The sequence below is a fragment of the Eumetopias jubatus genome, unplaced genomic scaffold (assembly GCF_037043125.1).
Source record: "Eumetopias jubatus isolate StellerSeaLion01/CBP00866 unplaced genomic scaffold, mEumJub1_p1.0 scaffold_12, whole genome shotgun sequence".
Classification (NCBI taxonomy): domain Eukaryota; kingdom Metazoa; phylum Chordata; class Mammalia; order Carnivora; family Otariidae; genus Eumetopias; species Eumetopias jubatus.
This window is the reverse complement of record NW_028274818.1, coordinates 104,487,395-104,511,178: the sequence shown is the minus strand read 5'-3', so window position 1 is coordinate 104,511,178 and position 23,784 is coordinate 104,487,395. Positions and strand designations below refer to the sequence as shown.

Below are 23,784 nucleotides of genomic sequence, written 5' to 3'. Positions count from 1 at the left end.
AGATAGTCTGAAAATTCCAAGCTTACTGGAATTTGTAGAGCAGAGTATGCTAGAGAGAGGAAAACTGCACAGAGCGTGAAACCCAGAGATGCGCAAGAGCTTTCCCCTGGGTATTTAGCAGAGTATTGACCAGCATATGTGCTTGATGCAACTATCCAAGACTTGGAACAGTACTTGGACCTGAACCAGGCCAGGAGTAGTGCCTGTTCCCACCACCAAATCAGAAAACCAGTTTCAGAGTATGGGTGTAATATGCAGAAGGGTCTTGAGGAGTAATTAGACACAGACTACACCCTGCTAAGGTTCTGCCCAACAAATCCTAAAAAGCAAGATCCAGAAGGATTCAGTTCCCAATACCCTAACTGCATTCCAGAACAAAGGTTGAGGGTAGATTCAGATTTTTCAAATATGTACACTGTAAACCCTATAGCAATGACTAAAAATGTCTTTAAAAGAAGTATAGATAATAAGTAGAGGAAATAAAATGAATTTTATTTTTTAAATACATAATAAAACTAGAGGCAGAAAAAGGAAGAAACTAATAAAGAACTAGCAAAACAATATTTTTTATCCAACTATATCAAACAGTAACATTTTTTTTTTGCAGTTTTATACCTTTATTTGACAATCAGCAGTTAGTTCTCATCCACATTATCTGTAGATTTTTGAAAGTGGTGACAGGTACATAGGTAAACAACATAGAGCTTGTTGGTGAATCTTCATCCTGGTTTTTTTGGATAATCACACATGGATATGGTATGGAACATTCCTTATTCCTTTGGTCCTGACAGCTTTGTTGAGCCTGGTGTCAATGGGCACATCTTGAGTTCCCATCTCCTTCATGGAAAATTCCCAGATTTCTCTGAGTGCCCAAGGGGCACGCTTCTTGAAACCCACTCCATGGATGCTTGTCAATGTTGATGGTGTAGTCTCTACCTCGTTGATAGAACAGCCCTTCTTCTCACCACCCTTCTTTGAGAGAGTATTCTGCCGGGCCCAGGTTGGAAACAAACAGTAACTTTCTCATCACAGCAAATGCGCTCTTTAATACCCATCACCCATCTAGCCCATCCCCCACCCACTCCCTCCATCAACCCTGAATTGGTTCTCTATCATTAAGAGTTATTTATGGCTTGTTTCCCTCTCTCCTCTTTTTCCTTACCCCCTTCCCAAATGTTCATCTGTTTTCTTTCTTAAATTCCTCATATGAGTGAGATCAAATGGTGTCTTTCTCTGACTTCTTTCTCTTAGCATTATACTCTCTAGTTCCATCCATGTTGTTGCAAATGCCAAGATTTCATTCTTTTTGATGGGTGAATAATATTCATAATATAGATATATACACACACACCCCACATCTTTATCCATTCATCAGTCGATGGACATTTGGGCTCTCTCCATAGTTTGCCTATTGTTGATAATGCTGCTATAAACATCAGGGTGCATGTACCCCAAAAACGATAACTTTAAAGGTGAATAGTTCAACAGTTAAGAACGGAAAGACTAGATGATTTAAAGGAAAGAAAAAAAAAAAAAAAAGCAAGTGGTTCTCCAGAAAAATAGAACCAATAGGTTGGATCAGTGGCCACTGGCTCACATGACCATGGAGGCCACGAAGTTCCATGGTGCTGTCTGCAAGCTGGAGATCCAGGGAAGCTGGTGTGTATGTAATTCAGTCTGAGTCCAAAGACCTGAAAACTAGAGGAACTAATGGTGTAAATTCCAGTTCGGGTCCAAAGGCTCAAAAATCGGGTGGCAATGGTCTAAGTCCCAGTCCAAGTCTGAAGGCCCAAGAACCAGGAGTACCAATGTCCCAGGGCAGAAGATGGATGTCCCAGCTCAAGCAGAGGAGAAACTTGCCCTTCTGCTGCCTTTTTTTCTATTCAGGCTCACAGGTGATTGGACGATGTCTACCCACTTCGGTGAAAATGATCTTTTTTACTCAGTCTATCAGTTCAAATGCTAATCTCTCCTGGAAACACCTTCACAGACATACCCAGAAATGTTTTACCGGCTGTCTAGGCACCCCTTAGTGAAGTAGACACAACCATTACAGAGGTCTAGAAGAAGCCTATTCTGATAGACTTGCAGCTTCAGCTCCTACATGTAAAGAATCTGGAAGTCGGGGGGCGCCTGGGTGGCTCAGTCATTAAGCATCTGCCTTCAGCTCAGGTCATGGTCCCAGGGTCCTGGGATCAAGCCCCGCATCAGGCTCCCGGCTCAGCGGGAAGCCTGCTTCTCCCTCTCCCACTCCCCCTGCTTGTGTTCCCTCTCTTGCTATGTCTCTGTCAAATAAATAAATAAAATCTAAAAAAAAAAGAATTTGGAAGTCGTTAACTCATATCCTTACAAGAAAAAGATGAGAAAACTGAAAATCAATGGCTTTTCTTGGACCTGTGGGAGAACTAAGGTTGCATGACAAATTGCCACCCCAAGATCTGGATAGACAGGCAAATCCACAGAGTCAAAGTTGAGATCAAAATCCACCGGAGCCAGGGGCACCTGGGTGGCTCAGTCGTTGAGCGTCTGCCTTCGGCTCAGGTCATGGTCCCAGGGTCCTGGGATCGAGCCCCGCATCGGGCTCCCTGCTCGGCGGGAAGCCTGCTTCTCCCTCTCCCACTCCCCCTGCTTGTGTTCCCTCTCTCGCTGTGTCTCTCTCTATCAAATAAATAAATCTTTAAAAAAAGAAAATCCACCGGAGCCATAAACTTGTAGGAATACTTAAATAGTAATTTTGATGAATTGCTGGAGGTTGACTGTGGGCTAGCTTAAGGGTGAGAAACTTCTGGGAGCTGCAGTGTTGGAGGGGTGGAGAGCATATATTCATAACAAGAGCCTAGTCTCCAGGGGAGAAGATTTTAGCAGAGCCTTATCCATGGTCACACAGTGTACCCACCAATTTTATACAGTGCAAGTATAGGTTGAAATCAGAGATAGTCAAGATCATCTGGAGAAAGTGTAGGATAAACAGGCGTTGCCAAACTGTCTTCTGGGAAGTCTTAGTTGCTGCTCCCTGAGCTAGTTTCTGTGGTGAAATAAGCTTGAGAAATTCTGTGTAATAAATACCTCTCCAAGTAAGTGATGATGTAGTAACATAGTAAAGACTCAGAGAAATCCCTAAGTAACATTGAAAACTACTACAAGTTCATTCTCAATTCTGTTTGCACATCAGAGGCATCATAAGAGTTTATTTCATTTTTAGTAAATGTGATACCTGTGTCCCATCCCATACTTGAGAGGGGCCGATATCAAGACTTAAAAGAGGCAAAAAAAATGTTAATAAAATAGGTAGAGCAAGAGAATAGTATTTTTCTCAGTAAAAGATGCAAGTTCTTTAATAATAATGAAGGAAACCAGAATGTGTCAGCCCAAAATAGGTCTCTTTGGCATAAAAATCATTTTTAGCTGAAGGCAATTAAGAGCAGCAAACCCAGAAAAAGCTCCCCTTTCCTGCCAAATGGCAGGATATAAATTTCCCTTTTACTGGAGACTGCACCAACAAGGAATCTGCAAATAAACATTTACTCCATTAGTTTCCTCACATGCATTTACCTTCCCACAGTCTGCCACCCTTTGCAGGCTGACTTTTTCCTGTCATTTTTCCACAAATGTATTGTTCTTTGTTAAAGATACTATGTAAGCCACAATTCTAAGCCTTCACTTTGAGTTACTCTTCATTTTAGGTTTTTCCTGCCTGGTGTGTGCTGCATGTGTTAATAAACTGTTTTTCTCTTATTAATCTGACATTTTGTTAGAGTCCCAGCTGAAAACCTAAGACTGGTAAAGTTTGCCTCCCTCACGGTACGTAGGTGGGCTCATGAAGCTTTGAGAAAGGAGGAAATGGTTTGGAATCACTGCCACCAGAGATGTAAAAGGAAGTCAAGGGATGAAAAAATAAAGTTGCACACCAAGCAGCTCAAAGAACCCACCTGAAGTCAGAGAGCAAGACTTTATAATAGAACCAGTCAACCTGGCTCAACAGCCCCAGAGGAGGATGGAGGAAAGGTAGTGATGAGTTTCCCAAGAACTGGAAATGAATAAGGCAGACACTGGAGGAAGTCCTGATGGGCAAGTGTACTGGTTTCCTAAGACTCCGTAACAAACCACAAACCGGGTGGCTTGACGTAACAGAAGTTTATTGTCTCACAGTTTATTGTCTTCCTTGTAGAAAGAGGATTTTAATTTCCCTCTCCCACACCGAACTTCTGCAGGAGTCGTAGGAGAGCATTACCGAAGAGGCCAGCAGCACAGTCTGAATACATAGCGAGCGTCTCCCAACATATGAGGTGTGACGTTAGCATCCTGCATAAACAGTGTGTAAGAATCTGACAGATGGGTAACAAAATGAACACTTGAGGTGTTCATGGTCAGACTTGGTCAGGTAAAGAACAGTCACAGTGCAGAGTAAGGGAAGATTTCCTTAACTTTCTGATCCAGAAAAGTGAGAGGTCTCAGTACTTCCTGGACAAGAGGAATGACTGAACAGAAACAGAGCCTACAGAGCTGTCCAGTTTCAGGGAAAGTGAGACAATCCTATACCAAAAGGCAACCTGGATTGCCTTATACAATAAGGGAGCAGTCACCTCCTATAATACGAAGTGTCAGGGTAAGGAAATTCCAACAGCCCAGCGATGCCAGCGAAGACCATGTTTCTTCTTCCTGTGCACTGCTACCGTGCTCCCCTCAGTCCTGAGACAGCTGCTGACATCACAAGAGGGGCTGTGTCTCCTCAAACACCTCTTCCTTAAAGCTACACAATCTATCCCCAGAAGCGCCTTAGAAAATGCCTCCTCCCAGCTCACTGGCCAGCACTGCCTCACGTGGGGCTGCTTCCCCTGAAGCCCAGGGACGGTGCTCCCCCGACCGTTCCGTCAGAAGAACCAGAAGAGGAGGAGGGAAGTGCAGCAAGTGGCCGCTGGAAAGGCAACCAACGGGTCCGCCATCCCTGTGCGCGCAGAGCACGCGCGGGGAGCCAAGCGAGTGGACGGTGTGGACGTGTCGCCTGGACCAGTAGTATGGAGAGAGAAGAGGGCCGAGGGGTGCACGTGCCTGCACCGGGGTACAGCGACAGGCTCTCGGGCAGGGGAGGAACAGCCTCATTTCCCACCCGTCGCTGCCGGGATGACTAGAGATGCTAACGGACTCAACCAAAAAAATGGCCGGAGGCGAGAGACGCAAGGACAAGAGAAGGTGTATAGGTGCGTGCCGTCCACAGCGCCATAGAAGCAGATGCTCCCAGCCCCAGCATCGAGGAAAACTCCCACCCGGCTAAGAGCAGGCTCTTGCTTGGTAGGACTTACAGAAGAGCTTTTCAGGGGCCGAAAGCCAGCGGAACCCCAACAGAGAGCCCAGATGCCCACACGGGGGCCCATTTCTGAAGCATCAGCAAGCCCCATGACGTCCTCCCGACACACCCCCACGGCAATCTCCAGGTTATCCCGGTTCTCAACTTCCCAGTAATGTTTCCCTGAAGTGAAAACATTTTCTCCCAAAACACAGGGTAAGTGCTGAAATCTTCCCACAAACTGTGCGTTCCTCTGACGGTTCCTCCATCCACTGATGTAGCTCCATGCTGAAGAAAACAATGGCCAAGAACTGGCCGATGCTCCATTTTTCACATATCTCCCATCCTGGGAGAAGATAAGCTTGGGATGAGCCGTGTCTTCAGCTACATTTACAGCCACTGCAGAGAAAATGAGAGTGGTGATTTATAATGTGACAGCTTGGGCGCCTGGGTGGCTCAGTCGGTTGAGCAACTGCCTTCGGCTCAGGTCATGATCCTGGAGTCCCGGGATCGAGTCCCACATCGGGCTCCCTGCTCGGCGGGGAGTCTGCTTCTCCCTCTGACCCTCTTCCCTCTCGTGCTCTCTCTCATTCTCTCTCTCACATAAATAAAATCTTTATAATGTGACAGCTTACCACCAACCCTCCTCCAGAAACTTTTTTCCAGCTTCAGTTCCGAGCGTCTCCTAACAAGAACCATTAGGGATGAGACTCCCCACTGCCTCTCAACTGATCCTCGGCTGGGCCTGGCAGGCCAGAGTGCGGTCTCAAGCACAGTGAAATCTTCATTTCCCTTCTGTTCTAAACGACTAAGACCTAAAAACAGGGAGCTCATTGTTTCATGGCCCCAAGTCTTCACAATCAGCATCAAATTGGAAGAAACATTACCAGATTCTGACTTGTTCAATCAGGACCAGACCAAGACGGCGGACAGGATGGTGCTTTGCACTGGGACACGGAGGTGGCACTGTTAACAAGTTTTCTCTTCACTGGTTCCAGTTGTTCACTGGGCATCTCCACAGGCCCCTGACAGATCACTCAAAATGCAACCCACTATCCTAAGTCCCCTTGCATCCTCTTGGGACTCCTACCCCTTCCCATGCAGACATCTTGCCTTCTGCGTTCTCTGACCTGTAAGGGCACTAACTCCACCCGAACACTCACAGCTTAAAATCTTAAGGTTATCTGGCTCCTCTTTCCCTCTGACCCTGGATGGGTTATTTGTCACGGGTTGGGTTATCAGTCCCACCTCTGAAATACCCCTCAGGTTCTTTGCCTCTTCTCCGTCCCACTGCCACCATCTTCACTCAGGCCTCTGGCATCCCCCGCTTGAACGGTCTGACTTCCTCCCTGGCCTCCCTGCCTCCCTGGCCTCCTCCCAGACTCTCCATGTCTCTCTAGTTTATCGAGCCCTATTTTTTTAATCGGGAATGGATGTTAGGTGTTGACAAATGCTTTTTCTGCATCTACTGAAGTGATCATATAGTTTTCCTTTTTTTAGTTTGCTAAGGTGATGAATTACACTGACTTTTCAAATGTTAAACCAACCCTGCTTTTCTAGAATAAAATCCATTTGGTTGTGACGCATTATCTACAAATATGTTAGGTTCAGTTTGCTAAAATTATCTTCAGAATTCTTCTGTGTCCATGAAGGACACTGATCTATATAGCCCTTTTCTCTTGTAATGTCTTCGTCTGATTTGGGTATCACGATAATGCAGGCTGCGTACGCTGCATTGGGCATTGTTCCCTCTTTAGTTTTTTGTTAAGAGTTCATGTAGAATGGAGATTTATTTCTGAAAAGTTTGGTAAATTCAGAGAAATGGGACATCATCTCTTTTTTCCATCTTAAGTAACATGTCCTTTGTCTCTTCTTGCATCAAAAATGTCCTCTTCGCCCTGCTGTTTGGTGTAGTTCCTCTCATATTTCTTGTGCTTAGGGCTTGTCGAGCTTACTGGATCTGTGGACCTAATGGCCTTCACCAAATTTGGAAAATTTGGGAACATTCTTTTTTTATTTTTTTTAAGATTTTATTTGAGAGAGAGAGAGAGAGAGAGAGAAATGAGCAGGGGAGGGAGGAGCAGAGGGAAAAGCAGACTTTCTGCTGAGGAGGGAGCCCAACACAGGGCTTGATCCCAGGACCGACCCTGAGATCAAGACCTGAGCCGAGGCAGACGCTTAACCCAATGAGCCACCCCGGCGCACTGGGGCCATTATGCCTTCAGATATTTTTCCTGTCTCATCCGCATCCTGCTCATTTCAGGGGTCCCACGCACCACAGGTAAGACTGCACGAGATTGTCCCCCAGCTCGCCAAGGTTCTTTTCATGGTTTAAGGTTTTTCCCTGTGTGTTTCATTTTGTAGTTTCCGCTGCTGCATCTTCAAATTCGATAATCTTTTTTCCTGCAACACCTCATCATCTATTACTCCCAACCAGTGTATTCCTCTCAATCACTGTAGTTCTATCTCCGGAGGTTTGACCTGGGACTTTTTTCGACCTTCCTGTCTCCAAATACTTCTTTATAGGATAGTGTGTTAAAGTCCTTCTGTGCTTATCCTAACATCTGGCTCAGTCCTGGGTCAGTACCAATCGATTATTCTCATTATGGGTCATGCTTTCCTACATTTTTGCATGCCTGGTAATCTTTGACTGGATGCCAGACATTGTGAATTTACACGGTTAGGTACTCATTTTTTAAAATCTTAAGCTTTGTCCTGGGATGCATTTACTTGGAAATAATCTGATCCTTTTGGATCTGGTGTTCATGATTTATAATGTGGGTCCAAAGCAGTGTTCAGTGTAGGGTTAATTATTCCCCACTAATGAGGCAAGATTTTCCCAGGAATTAAGAGTTTTCTAGTCTGGCTGCTAGGAACAGGCATTGTTTGGGCCCTGTGGGAACACCAGGAACTGTTCTTTCTAATCATTTTGGAAACGTCCTTCCTCAGTCTAAGGTAGATTTTCACAAGCATCTGCTGGTCAGTACTCTGCTAAATACTCAGGGGGACCTCTGCAGATCATCGCCCTCTGGATGGCTCTCTCCTCACCAGTACTCTGTCCAGTACTCTGCAAGCTCTCACTGCTTAGTCCTCCCTGGACTCCGCTCCATTCCTCAACCTGGCTTCACCTCCACTACCCTCCCCGCCCCTGCACAATGGCCTGGAAGCTCTTTTCAGGCTGGAGGCTGGAGCCATCATACAGCTTACCGCATTGTTTCACATTTCCTTGTCCTGTACTGCCTGATATCCAGGGTTGGGAAAACGGTTATTTCATGTACCGTGTCTGTTTTATTTTAGTTTTTTAGTTAGCTAAGTTTCAGGCTGAAGAGTAAATCCAGTCCCCATTACTTCATCCACCACATGGTTCTTCATCAGGGATGTGCACGAGAGAACTACCTGCCTAGCGTTTACAACACCTACATGCCTTGGCAATTCCCTGGAGATCCAGTAAATTTATCTTCAGACTTTCCTATGTTCACCATCTCAACCTCAGCTCCTGCCTTTCCCCACAAAGTACCTTATGGTTTAGTCACACTGGATACCTACCCCGCCATTTTCTCCACAGCTTAGCTCATGCTGCTCCTTCTGCTTACACGAGTACACCTCCATTTTCCACTTGGCAAACTCCTATTCATCCCTCAAATCCCAGAACAATGTCACCTCTGTGTGGAAACTTCCCCACTTCACCCCCAATAGCTCTTTCTCTGACCTTCCATAATATTTTACTCATACGTTGATAAACAGTAGATCCCACTATGTTATAAGTGATCGGAGTCTGCCCAATTTACTTGAGTTCTTAGAAATAGGTCTTTTTCTTTCTGTATAACTAGCACCTTATACACACGGTGTGTGTTAAGTAAATGCTTCTTGAATGAAACATATACCCATGTATTCTAGTTAACACCATTTTGCCTGACCCTCCCACTAGCTGCATGTTCTGTTTCCTCTTTCCTTTCTAAAGTTTTCTCAGTGCTTATTCTCTTATTTTAAAGATTTCTTGCTTACCTTGGAATCGCTTCAGCATTTCCTTCATCATCGGAATCTGGCACACAGTCTTCACCGTCAGAACTTCAAGGGAATAGTCCACATCCTGGCTCTCACTCCTAAGGAAAGTACAGAAGGCTGCTCTTCTTAGGAGACAACTCAGGCAGCCAAGGCCCCCAACTCCCACTGAAGGTTCCAAGCCCAAAGCTCAGACCACCGCTCGCCCATTCCCCCTTGCAAAAGTGAGCGCTGGAATTCCTTCCCCACTGACTCTCAGGTGTGCCCAGACTGCTCTCTGGAGCCCAGGCCTGTTTCCCCGCCACTCAGGCCCCCATGAAAAAGCAGCAGCTCATACCTGGTCAACACATCTTTTGGATTCTGTGAAGAGAAGAAAAACATAAGCGAGTTACATCCCCTCCTCCCGAGATCTGGTACTCAACTTTATAAGCAGGTATTTCTCTATCGGTCGCTTTTGTTAATGTCACGTCTGATCTCATGCCGCCAAAGCCAATGGATTGAACACACGGTGTCTTTTTCTCCACCTGACCCCTCTGCACTGTTTGACAGTGGTAACCAATCCCTTTCTTGAAACCCTACTCTTTCTCCTTTGGCACTATGACACTAACTCTCTCCTGGGTTTTTGCCTACTTCTCCATCTATTGTCTTTCACCCACAGACAATAACAGGTGTTGGTGAGGATGTGGTAGGAATACAAAATGGTTCGGCCACTTTGGAAAACAGTTTGGCAGTTTCTAAAAAAACTAAATATAAATATACGATACAGCCCAGCCATTCTGCTCCTACTATCTACCCGAGAGAAATGAAAGTGTATGTCCAGACAAAGAATGGCAGACGAATGTTCACATCAGCATCATCATTCATAAGAGCCAAAAGGTGGAGATAACCCAAGTGTCCATCAACTGGTGAACTGATAAACAAAATGTGACATATTCTATAATAAAATACTCTTTAGGAATAAAAAAAGGAATATAAATACAATACTAATGAATGCTACAACATGAATGAGCCTAAGAAACATTATAAAATGAAAGATTCCATGCACAAAAAATCACGTAGTGTATGATTCTGTTTATAGATATATTTAGAAAAGGAAATCTATGGAGTCAGAAAGTAGGTTGTCTGGGGCTGGAAGCAGCAACAGAGATTAACTATAAACAAGCACCAAGCTATCTTACTGGCGTGATGGAAATGCTCTAAAACTGGACTTTGGTAAGGTTTCCACAACTTGGTAAAATCACTTATTTAGTTATAAAAAAAGTACACTTAAAATGGGTGAATTATAAGATATGTACATTATACCTCAAGAAAGCTTAAAAAAAAAGGTATCAAAATGGTTCATTGCCACATGAAACAGTACTCAACCTCATGAGTCATTAGGGAAATGAATCTACCTTTTGGGAAGAGGGCAGGGGTGCCGACTGAGGGGCTGAGATAACATCCCGCAGCATCTGGGACGGCTGCAACTAAAGAACTGACAACGAGTATGGCTGAGCACACAGAGTGACTGGAGCTCTCACGCACTGCAAGTAACAGTGGCAACTGATGCAACCACTTTGGAAAATAATTTGGAATCATCTACTAAGGCTGACCCAATGTACGCCCTGTGACTAGGAAATGCTTTTGCAGATACACAACTGACAGAAAGGTGGACATAAATGCACCAAAAAAGACATGTTCATGACTGCTTTTCTGTAATAGTAAAAAGTAGAAACAACCCACATTTTGCTACCAGTAGAGTAAATAGTATGTTTTGGTATATTAATACAATGTAATACTCTACAGTGGGGTTTTTCAACCTCGGCACTATTAACATTTGGGGCTGGATAGGTCTTTCCTGGGAGCTGGAGGTGAGGCGTGTTCTGTGAATGGTAGGATGTTTAGCAGCATCCACGGCCTCCACCCACTAGATGCTGGTAGAAGCCACCCCCAAACTGTGACAACCAGAAAGGTCTCCAACACTGCCCCCTGGGGGAGCAAAATAGCTCCAGGTTGGGACGTGCTACTCAGTGATGGGCACAAACTGCCATCTACAACAACATGGGCTAATCTCACAACATAATGTTGAGCAAAAGCAGCACATACCCCAAGACTCTTACTCAAAAACAGGCACGATGAAACTGTGTGAAAAGTCTGGAGGGAGAACAGCCTCGCAGAAAAGGGAAGGGGTGTTGACTGGGCCACGTGGAGGGCGTCAGGCAGGCTACGCATGTTCCATTACTTGACTTGGCTGGCGGTTTCATGGATGGGTCCCTTGGTGATAATCTGTCACGTTTATGATTTATACATTTTTCTCTAGGGACGTTATACTTAAAATGTTTTTAAACATGTCTATTGTATTATGACAATAAAAGTGATGCTGTCTGAATCCATGGACCCAAGTAATATTTAAAGGGGAAAGTATAGCTTAAAAACATTTACCAGCAAAAAAAAAAAAGGGTCAATGGAGATGAGCTAAGCATGCCAGCTCCAGAGGCCGAGAAAGAGCTAGAGCTACGGAGCAAACCCACGAACTAATAAAAAAATAACAATAATAAAAACAAGAAGAGCAGATATCAATGATGTCACTGCACCATTACTTCTAGTGGTAATGGTATTAGGGCAACCTGGATTTCCATCACTGGAAGAAGGAACTGGCAAAATGTGGTGGGTGGACATATGGGTCCAACGTATATATGGCAACAGGAATGAATCTTAAAAACATAGTGAGTGCCTAAGGAAAAAAAAATAAAAATACATAAACCAAAGCAATACTGTGTATTGTGCAAGAACACATTCAAATAAAAAGATAAAAATTAGGAATAACTATTTTTTTGGGGGGATGTGTCTATAGTTCCAAGAATGGAAGGGACTTACAGGCTAAAAATGAAGGAATAAAGGAAAAAATAGATGGACAGGGGAGTAGATCAGTAAAATAAGTTCTCTTAGACCTTGAGACTCTATGATCCAGTTCTATCTTCTTTAAACATTTACCTACCCTTGCCCTCATACTGGCTGATAGACTTTTTTGTAAGCATTCTGCTAGCTCATGTGTCTCCTTGAAGTTTCAGATTCTAAGCAGATATTAAACCTATATTGAACAAAACTGTTTAAATGTGTTATTTCAAAGATTCTGCTAGAGTTTACATTTAGATATGTAACTGGAACTTCATGGCTCAAGCAAGTTGAGAAAGTTCTAGACAATTCTTGGAAATCATTACACTTCGATGGCATGTAACACCCTGCTAGAAATTTCCTGCTGAAAATAACTGGCGAGTGGGTTCCTGTATCTCTCTTCCTTAAAGGTAGAAGAGAATATTGTCTCCTGATAAGAAAAAAAAAAAAAATCATAGTTCAATGGTTCTTTCCTCTCGAGTCACATCATATGGAAGAAAGAGAGGTTCTGAGGAATCTAAGACCAAAGGAATTATCTCAGCAGAAAAAAAGAAGATGGTCACATATGTTGGATCCTATCCAAAAACTGAAATAGCTATAAGGACACTTACCTGCTGAGCATATAAAGGTAAAGATGAACTCCAAGGAAGGATAATAAACTGGCTTAAAAGTCCCAAATTTAAGTGCTAATGAATTACTTTTTTTTTTTTTTACTAGGCTCCACGCCCAATGTGGGGCTTGAACTCTCAACCCTAAAATCAAGTCACATGCTCTACTGAATGAGTCAGCCAGACCTCCTAAGTGCTAATGAATTAGAATTACAACCTTTTAAAGGCTGCTGGATATTAGAAATTATTTGAATGAATATACCAATCAAAATCTGGGGCTAAGAGCAAAGTTATTATCAAGCTATGATTGTAATGATTAAAAATTAGTAAGAGGGCACCTGGGCAGCTCAGTTAAGCGTCTGCCTTCGGCTCAGCTCATGATCCCAGAGTCCTGGGATCGAGTCCCACATCAGGCTCCCTGCTCACCAGGGAGTCTGCTTCTCCATCTGCCTCTGTACCTTCCCCTGCTCATTTTCTCTCTGTCTCTCTCTCTCAAATAAAATCTTTAATAAAATAAAATAAAATCTTTAAAAATAATTAGTAAGAAAGATAAATTTATCTTAAAAACTGTTGATACAGTTACCTGCTTTGTGATTTTAGGTTGCTTTGTTTTACTATTTTAACAAATCATGAATGTACAAATAAGATGAGTGGACAAGTCTTAGATGTGCTTCAGATCCTACGCAAACTATTAGCCCAAGTGAACGTAGGTATCTCATAATACCTGAGCTCTGCATACCTAACTTTCCCATTGATTTCCTTTGAAAGGTGAATCTTTGATTCTTTAATGACAGTAGTATCATAATTATCAACAGAGAGAAAATATTTCTTCTATGAAACCCCCTCACCAGGAAAGACATGTAGCTCTAAAGACACACCACCCGCCCCCCCCGGCCTGTCTCACCTGAAGCAGCTCCAGGCTGGAGCTTTCGCTCTTCTCCTTGACCTCTAAGATGAGCTGCTTCAAGGAGGTGATTTTCTGATGGAGCTTTAATGTGTTCTCATTCTGTCTCTTCTTCGTCTCTTCTTCTTCTTTGCTCAGTCTCTGAAGAAACAGCTGCTCTTCTTCTGCCAGGAAGTGGTGCAGCTTTGCAAACTCTGCGCTGATTGTCACTCGCTGATTCTTCATCTTCTCCTAGAGCCACAGGAGATGTGCTCAGTCCTTGTTCTTGCTCCTCAGTTCCGTGCACGAGACTCCCCAGCAGCCCATGGGGCTTCCACCCTAACCCCTCCCCTAGGAAGCCCCTGCCTGCCCTCCCCAGATTTCTGCTAATCTCTTTGTACCAGCCTGTATAGTATTAGTTCATTCTTTGTAACATTTCCGTCTCTACTACTGATGACAATGCCTTGTTTGTATATTTTTTAACTAAAATACTTTCACATTTATTATTTAGTTTAGCCTCCAGAACACTTACAGTTTAGTTTCATTAAACCTTTAGATGTGCACGCGTGCCTCCCAACTAAACTAGTCTCTCTGAAAGCAAAGCCCATTTACTTTCCACAATGCCGTGGACCCAAACCAACAACCACCTAGGGAGTATACTTAGGAAACTAGGAAGGAGAGGGGCACTACCTTACAGACATGGGGATAAAGTATGTGAAACTCCCATCCCCCAAAACCGCAGGTCAATAGAGACACTTCCTGTTCTACCACCTTATCTGCAAGGAGCCTGACAACTATTCCCAACAACACCAAAGGGCCTCGGGGGCAAGAAATGCCCAATGGCTTCTGCTGTTACCTTCCACTTGGTAATGTTCTTCATTTCCACGTCCTGAAAATATATGGCTTTCTTCATCTTGTCCTTCAGACTACACTGAGTCTTAAGAAGCTTTTCCTGCCAGGAGAAATACAAATCAGAGAAACCCTCTTCCCCAGCATCCTGCTTGTTCAAGAGCTAAAAGTCACCTAATCCAAACAGGGAACAAGACTGAGAAAATGTTGAAGACAGTTACAGACCTAGGCATAAAAAGTATTCTGGTCTGAAATTTCATAACACTATATAGGGTCTGCCTATTAAGTTGGCAAAAAATGAAAACTGTTGAAGGATTAATAAATACCTAAGATTGGCAAGGGAGGCCTCTGACACTGCAACAGTAAGAGATTTTTGTAAAAAGGTGCCATCTTCGGTTAGCCAACATATAGTACATCATTAGTAATAAAAAAAATAAAAAATTCTCATACAAGAAAAAGACAAGAAACAAAAGAAAGGTGCCATCTTTCTGAAGGGCAACTGAAAGGATTCAGAACTATTTAAAATGTACAGAATCCTACTTCCAATAATCTGTGCAATGAAACCCTGGCAAAAATAATATGTATAGTAATGTTCACTGCAGCATGACTCATCATCCATCAATGGGGAATTATTAAATAAATTATGGCGTATTGCTACTCTATACCAATCTCAGGTAGCTCTCAATATACTGACATGTTATATTAAGTAAAAAAAACTAAGCTGTTAGACAATAGTATTGCATAATTCTGTTTTGAAAAGAATAAATACATATGTACTTGTGTGTGTTTGTATTTTTTTTAAGATTTATTTATTTTAGAGAGAGAAAGAGTGGGCAGACATGAGCAGGGAGAGGAGCAGAGGGAAAGAATAGCAAGCAGACACCCCACTGAGCGCAGAGCCCCCCACCAGGCTCAATCCCACCCACCCCAAGACCATGACTTGAAATGCAATCAAGAGCCGGACGCACGGGGCGCCTGGGTGGCTCAGTTGGTTAAGCGACTGCCTTCGGCTCGGGTCATGATCCTGGAGTCCCGGGATCGAGTCCCACATCGGGCTCCCTGCTCAGCAGGGAGTCTGCTTCTCCCTCTGACCCTCTTCCCTCTCATGCTCTCTCTCTCTCATTCTCTCTCTCTCAAATAAATAAAAAATCTTTAAAAAAAAAAAAAAAAAAAAGAGCCGGACGCTCAACCAACTGAGCCACCCAGGTGCCCCTCGGTGTGTGTTTGTATTTAAATCAAAAAATCTGGAAGAATATATACCTAAGTAGTATTAACACTGATTCTTTCTGGAGAATAGAAATGTCTTAGAAGTTGGGGCAGGAGAGACTAAAAATTTTATAAATTTCTGTTTTGTTTGATTTTCTACAAGAGGCATATACCATTTTGTAATTTAAAAACCTGAATGATGGGGCACCTGGGTGGCTCAGTCAGGTAAGCATCTGCCTTTGGCTCAAGTCATGATCCCAGGTTCCTGGGATCGAGTCCTGCATCGGGCTCCCTGCTCACAGGGGAGCCTGCTTCTCCCTCTCCCACTCCCCCTGCTTGTGCTCTCTCTCGCTCTCTCTCTGACAAATAAATAAAATCTTTATAAATATATACATACATACCTGAATGAGCTATTAAAAAATAAAAGGAGTCCATCAGCATTAACAACATGGGCTGTGGAGGGGCAGCACCTGGTAGCAGAGGGTCAGACGTGACCTCAGGTGGATCAGGCAGGTTAGAGGCATACACCCAAGAGGAAAACCAGCAGGTGGGGTGCCTGGGTGGCTCAGTGGGTTTGGCGTCTGCCTTCGGCTCAGGTCATGATCCCAGAGTCCCGGGATGGAGCCCTGCATTGGGTTCCCTGCTCAGCGGGGAGTCTGCTTCTCCCTCTGCTGCCCACCCCCCCCACCCTGATCATGCTCTCACTCTCTCAAATAAATAAATAAAATCTTAAAAAAAGGAAAACCAGCAGGAACTGGTAACCAAATGGCTGCAGGAGAAAGGAGTCCAGATTTAGCCCCTGCGTTCTGGCTTGACAACAAGGACTGTGGGCTATTTACCAAATTAGGAAATACAGGGAAATGAGCGGTATGTAAATGGAAGGTGGGAAATTATATTCGACTTGAATAAATTGAGTTTGAGCTGTGTTGGGGACATCCCAATCGGTACAGTTAGTTAAGAGTCAAGAAAGAGATCTAAGGGGCGCCTGGGTGGCTCAGTTGGTGAAGCATCTGCCTTCGGCTCAGGTCATGATCTCAAGGTCCTGAGATCGAGCCCACATCAGGCTCCCTGCTCAGCGGGGAAGTCTGCTTCTCCCTCTCCCTCTGCCTCTCCCCCCAACATCATGGGCACTCTCTCTCTCTCAAATAAAATTAAAAAAAAAAAAGAGATCTGAGCTGCAGAAGCAGACTAGGGAGTTTAGAGCACTGGCAGCAGGTGAAACCAGGGTATGAGTAAAATCCCCCGGTAAGTCTATCAAGAGGGGGATCCAGGCTGGAACTGGGAACAGCTGCATTTAGGGGGGGGTGCAGAGGATGAACATCCTGCCAAGAAGCTAAGATGAGTGGTGGCTGGTGAAAAACCAAGAAAGAATGGTTTCTTCTACAACAAAGCAAGAGAAAATTTAAATAAAAACTGGTGAAGACTGCCAAATGCTGCAGAGTGGCCGAGGGCAGCTTTCTGAAGAGTGAATGTATGTCAAAATAAAAAGCTGAAAGAAAAAGAAATGAACAGGGCGCCTGGGTGGCTCAGTTGGTTAAGCGACTGCCTTCGGCTCAGGTCATGATCCTGGAGTCCCCGGATCAAGTCCCACATCAGGCTCCCTGCTCAGCAGGGAGTCTGCTTCTCCCTCTGACCCTCTTCCCTCTCGTGCTCTCTATCTCTCATTCTCTCTCTCTCAAATAAATAAATAAATAAAATCTTTAAAAAAAAAAAGAAAAAGAAATGAACAGAACTAAGAAATAAGCATGACAAGTTTTTTTTTTTTTAATTCTTCCCTAGGAGAACAATGAACACTAGTAGGTATCATTTTTCTTCTGATCATTTACCAATGACAATGGCTAAAACAAAGCGAGATCATTGAAAAGAGTGACAGCTCCAAAGCTGGCAAGGGTGTGGAGCAACTAGGGCTCAAATACGATGCCGGTGGCTGTGTGAAGGGCAACCACCACTCTGGGTAAAGGTCTGGCATCAAACTAAACACATACATCAGTCCCAGCCCCAGCGGTTCTACTCCTAGATGTGCATCCACAAAAAGACCTGTATGAAAATACATCAGTCTTGTTCCTAAGAGCCAAAAACTGGACACAGCCCAGGTACACAGTGATAGAAAGATGGATAAACAAACTTGTGGTACAGTCACAGAACGGAATATGATGCAGCAGTGAAAAGTAATGGACTACTGATAACGCACCAAAAGATGGGTCAATCTCAAAATATGCTGAGCAAAAGGAACCTGTATAGAGGAGTACAGACTATATGAGTCCATTTATATGAAGTTCCAGAACAGGCAAAACTAATCTTCAGTAGAAAAAAATTAGAAGAGTGGTCAGGTGGGGGGAGGGAGCAGAGATTGAGAAAAAGAGGGTGGAGGAACTTTCTGGGGTGATGATAATGTTCTTTTGATTTTAAGTAATCTTCACACCCAATGTGGGACTTGAACTTGCAACTCCGAGATCAAGGGTCACATGCTCCACCGACTGAGCCAGTCAGGCACCCAGGTAATGTTTATCTTGAGAAGGACTTAGGGTGCCCAGGTGTACGCATTTGCCAAAGCTCAGCAAATGTACGCTAAAGATGTGCATATTTAATTGTATTAAGTGTTACTTCAAAAAATACCACAAACAAATGTTAAGTGTGATTGATGGTATGCATGCTAAAGTATAGGAGGAAGTCTGCAATTAACTTTAAACGGCCCAAAAGGAAGTAAGAATTGATGGACACAGAGAAAAGGCGGATAGGAAGGTGATAAAGAGAGTAAAATGCTAATGGCAGAATCTAGATGCGGGTCTACCGGTGTTATAAAATTCTTCCAATTTTCATGTTTGCTTGGAAACTGCATATTAAAATGTTGGGGGGGATGAAATTAGGTTGTACCTCACAAAACCACCTGTGCTATGTTCTTTCTAATACAATGTTGTCTAACATTATGTAATCTACTTATTACCCCTGTTAACTTAAATATATAATCCTGCTACTTGGGAAGCTATTTCAAGTAATTTTATTCCTTTATCACTGATACAACTGCTACTTTGTGATCACTGTCAAATTTGATGTATATGGGAGGCCTGTAATCAGATAGTTGTTTTGAATGTGACCGAGATTTCTTTTAAAGTTTGCACTTTTACTTAATAATGAAAAAGTAATAATCTTTTAAATAGAATTTTTCAATTTTTTAAAAGCCCTTAACTGGGGCGCCTGGGTGGCTCAGTCGTTGAGCGTCTGTCTTCGGCTCAGGTCATGATCCCAGGGTCCTGGAATCGAGCCCCGCATCGGGCTCCCTGCTCCGCGGGAAGCCTGCTTCTCTCTCTCCCGCTCCCCCTGCTTGTGTTCCCTCTCTCGCTGTGTCTCTGTCAGATAAATAAATAAAATCTTTAAAAAAAAAAAAAAAAGCCCTTAATTCCAGTATGGGGAAAAAAAAATTCCAGTATGCATGAAATATCCTGTATTGACTCTACCTAAGACTTCTGGAATCCTGCCACAATTGGAATCTGAATAGGGCCCCCAAACAGTGCCCCTGAATAAAAATGGGAATTCCGGGGACATTAGAAAACTCGTCCCCTGCAATAACAGAAACCGCCACGAGATGGCAGCAGGGCAACACCAAGCAGTTCTTCAACCCTAATTCCCACGCCCTTCCTCCTTCTACACTCCAGAAATACTGAGCAACTTCCAGTCCTCTAACATTTATCACATGCCATTCCAAGCCACCACACCACAGAATATGCTCTTCCCTTGGCCCGAATACCCTCTCCCTACCTACTGTACTCACCCTTCAAGAGTGAGTTCACATTCAACTCTGTGAAACCATTTCAAACTCCTCACTGATCAACCTCAGACCTGCTATGTCCTCCATACAAACTTGGATAATTCACTCACACACTGAAATTTTTGGTCTACATGCTTATGTCTCCTACAAGATAAGACCTATGTCTTTCTTATCCGTTTATGTCCAGATCCTAGAACAATGCCTGGCAGACAGTACTGAGTTACTCAGTGGATGTATACTTTGTAGTGCCACTTTGCATATCTCCTGTTTGTAATCAATTGATAAAACTGTAGAGCATTTTATAGTTTACAAAACACTTTAACTTGTATCATTAAACTCGTGTATTCAGCCAGTACTTACTAGAAACCAATTCTGTCGGAGACCACTGGAGTTACACCAGAGAAGGGGGTAGGACTACTCTGGAAAAGATGATCAAGGAAGGTCTTCAAGCTAAAAGCCAAAAAGATGTAAAGGATGGAAGGTGGGGGTAGAGAAAGAGAACAGGCTTGAAACAAAAGCAAGAAGGCAGTGTGGCTGGAGCAGAGTAAGATAAACTGATTTATTCAACTGAAACTCCTTAACCCACAAAATAGGCAGGACAGATAATCTCCAAATTCAAACATTAAGTGGTTTTTCGCAACTGATGAAGGAAGCTGGTAACAGACCCCAGCCTCATCACTCCAAGCCCAGCTTTTCCCAAATCCTCAGTGGTCTGTTATACCCGTAGGTGTACACCTGCACTGTCCAATACAGCACCCATTAGCACCTAAAATGTGGATGGTCCCAACTGACACGTGCTGTAAACGTAAACACAGATTTCAAAGGCCCATTATGAAAAGCAAGAGTAAAATATCTCACTGATCACTTTTCATAGCGATTTACTGTTGAATAATAGTTTGGATAACTGGGTTCAATAAAATATAGTATTAAAGTTAGCATCACCCGTTTCTCCTTACCACTAGGAAAGTTTTATTATATACGTGGTTCGCATCCTGTTTCTATTGGACAGCACTGGGATACACCCTCTCGGTTTGTCTTATTGAACTAGGAGCTCCCAGGGCCAGTACCATGAAAATTCTATGCAGACCCTCCCCATCCCAGTTTTTAAGCCCAGCTCTGAGATCAGTGTGACGCTTAACTTCTTTGCACCTGCGGGCCTGGGAAGGGGGGGTGGGGTCGTACGTTCAATGGGAATAGCAGCCACCTCGTGGGTACTTTCATGAGAATGAGGTAAACAGTACACGTTCCCGGGAACAGCGGCAGCCCCGCTACGGCCCGCTCACCCGGTAGTTGCAGAAGGCCTCGTCGATGGGCGCCATGGTGTGCGCCTGGTGCTCCCGGGACTCCCTGCACACCAAGCACACGGGCCGCTGGTCCTCCTCGCAGAAGAGCCGCAGCGCTTCCCGGTGGCGGCCGCACTGGCCGGGGGGCACGGGGCCCTGGGGCCGGCGTCGCGTCCTCTCCGTCAGGCGGGCCAGGGCCCAGTTGGGCCGCATCGCGGCGGGCAGCGAAGGCTGCCGGCACTCGGGGCAGGGGAACGAGCCGCCGCCCGGCGCCCAGCTGCGCTGCAGGCAGCCGCGGCAGAAGTTGTGGCCGCACTCGATGGACACCGGGTCCTCGAAATAGTCCAGGCAGATGGAGCAGGTCAGGTCCTCCTGCAGGTCCTCGGCTTCCATGCCGCCTCTCTGCCCCGGGTTCGGCTCCGACGCGGGGGGCGGGCGCGGGTGCTGGCGCGGGTGCGGGCGCGGCCGGCCGGCTGCTGGGGGCGGGGAGGGGAAAGTGCGGCCCCTCCCTCAGGGGCTCGGGACCCAGTCCGGGCGCGCGCCGGTGGGCCAGAGACCCTCGCTCATGCGCGCGCTGCGGAGCCTGAGCGCGAGCCCGGCGACCGCAGGATTTCCGCGACGCGAGGGCGGGGCGAGGCGGCCGGGGCCTGGCCGCGGGGCACGATGGGACGTGGGCTGCCCTTCTGGCCGACAATAGAGATGCGGAGCTTGCTCCGGAACGCCTAGAGAGGACGCGAGGAGCCCTCGCGTGCAGCCGCTGGAGAAGCAAAGCGGGGAGGCGCTAACGAGTCTGGCCTGTCCTTCACGCGGAGGAGGTGAGTTCCGCGTTCGCTCGCAGCTTGGGGCGACTTACGTTCTGGCGTCCTCGGCGAGCTGCCACCCGGGCGGGCGTTCTGCGTGTGCTGCAGCCCCAGGGCCTGGAGGGCCACAAGGACTAGAGGGATCTGTGCAGCTGCGCCAAAGTGGGGGCCAAAGAAGGCGCTGAGCCCGTTAAGCTCGCTCTCCCTGAAGTCCGTTCTTTTCATTCAGCCTTCGTTCTCGGTCTCCAACCCCGAGGGCTAGTTGAGTTCTTGGAAAGGCTGGATTTTCTCCTGCCCCCGCGAAGCCCACATATTCTCCTGGTGTTGGAGGAGTCGGGTGAATTGAAGAGCCGGTATTCAGAGAGGCGAGCAGGAAAAGGGAGTGGTTAGCCCCCACGAGCTAGTGGGGGGATGGCTGTTCACCCTGCCACCTTGATTTCCCTCTCTTTTTTTCCAAGCACAGGAGACAAACACCAGGTCAAAGAAGCTCATTCTTAGAGCATGGGACACACCCAGCGCAGATAGGGCTTTCTAACAATTAAGTCAGGGTAAAGAATCTAGGGTTAGATGATCTTACCCGGATAGGAGATTTCCCACCTGTGTCTTAGGTGGTTCAGGTCGCGGGAGGTCTGTGGATATGGGATGCTCCAAGCCAGCTTGGGGTGATCTAAGATGCTAGAAAGGAGCAGATCCTGTAGCTGCAGCCGCAGCTGCTGGAGCAGTTCCTGACCCTTCTACCTGAAGAGGTCCAGACGAGAGTGCCAGAACAAAGCCTGGAGAGTGGAGCTCTTAAGCGTCAGAGAAGGACATTATAAATAATCTGATGGGACCAGAGAGTGGGTGGAAAGGAAATCAATATTTTAAGTGGGAGTGGTTAAGATTCGGAAGTGTGGATACATCCTTTTTTGGTACCCAACTTGAACAGCAACCATTTTGCTATCTCAAGAAACATCCATTGAGGACAAACAGTATGCTTGCCTATTTCAGGGAATTGTCTCTTTCCTTTCATTGGGTTTTTTTATTTTATTCTTCTCACTCTATTCCTTTTCTTATGAATGAAATTTTTAAATTCTTCTTGTGCCCCAATATCAGATGCTGCCTTTCCTTTCCTATAATATGCTCAGTAAGTAGTTACTGAATGTCCGATTAAATGACTTGAAAAGGGGGTTCCTGTGATCTCTGTGTTGGGGTTTTTGACAGAAGTCCGACAGAATATCTACTTTTTTAGATGTTTATACAACTAACAAATGCATTTTCTTTGAAAATTGAAATGCTGTATTGAGAAGGAATCTGAGTCTTAATATGGACCAAGCAGGAAGAAGCGCTCTCCTCAGTTACTGATTTTTGCCATGAATGTGATGTAAGCGTGTATGTGTCTATATGTCTGCCTCTGTATTGTATTGAGTGGCAAACATAAGGTCCCATGACACCTTAAGGTCCTTATGGCTTCTATCCTGCCATACTCCTGAGGTGAACTTCCTTCTTTACTGAAAATATTGAGGACTTCTAAGTCACAATTTTATTCATATGGAATTTCAAGAGACCCCAAATAGCCGAACAACCTTGAGAAAAAAGAACAAAGTCAGAGGATTCACACTTCCCAATTTCAAACCTTATTACAAAGCTACAGCAATCAAAACATGTGGTACTGGGATAGGGATAAACATATAGATTAATGGAATAGAACTGAGAGTCCAGAAATAGTGCTATACATTGACAAGCAATGGATATGCAACAAGGATGCCAAAAATCATTATATGGAAGAAAAATGGGCTTTTCAGCAAATGGTGTTGGGACTAGATATCCACATGCAAAAGAATGAAGTTGAACCCTTATACCATATATAAAAATTAATTCAAAATCAATCAGACCTAAATGTAAAGCTGAAACTGTAAAACTCTTAGAAGGAAACTTAGGTGTCAATCTTCACCGCCATGGATTAGGTATCCATTTCTTTAAATATAACACCAAACTCACAAGTAGCAAAAGAAAAATTGATTAACTGAATGTCCTCAGAATTAAAAACTCGTGCATCAGAGGACATGATCAGTGAAGTGAAAGATAACCCACTGAATGGGTGAAAATATTTGGAAATCTTAAATTGGATAAGGACCTAGTGTCCACAATATGTAAAGAACTCAACAACAGAGGTACAAACAACCCAATTAAAAAATGGGCAAAAGATCTGAGTAGACATTTCTCCAGAGAAAATATACTAATAGTCAATAA

General features: G+C 44.7%; 2 protein-coding genes across 2 annotated transcripts in view; one reads left to right on the top strand and one right to left on the bottom strand.

Moving 5' to 3' along the window:
• Nucleotides 1–471: 471 nt before the first annotated feature.
• TRIM4 (tripartite motif containing 4) lies at nucleotides 472–22,339 on the bottom strand. Its single transcript, XM_028109873.2, has 6 exons — nucleotides 20,756–22,339; nucleotides 14,508–14,603; nucleotides 13,673–13,903; nucleotides 9,624–9,646; nucleotides 9,290–9,387; nucleotides 472–5,683 (listed from the first exon to the last, which is right to left on the bottom strand). The coding sequence occupies exons 1-6, from the start codon at nucleotides 21,146–21,148 to the stop codon at nucleotides 5,097–5,099; spliced, it is 1,428 nt and encodes a 475-aa protein (XP_027965674.1). The 5' UTR covers nucleotides 21,149–22,339; the 3' UTR covers nucleotides 472–5,096.
• Nucleotides 21,147–23,784, top strand: part of AZGP1 (alpha-2-glycoprotein 1, zinc-binding) — a 43,592-nt gene continuing 40,954 nt past the window's right edge. The window contains exons 1-2 of the mRNA XM_088017076.1: nucleotides 21,147–21,299; nucleotides 21,453–21,570. Of these exons, the coding sequence (XP_087873202.1) occupies nucleotides 21,147–21,299; nucleotides 21,453–21,570 (271 nt within the window). The remainder of the gene's footprint in view (nucleotides 21,300–21,452; nucleotides 21,571–23,784) is intronic.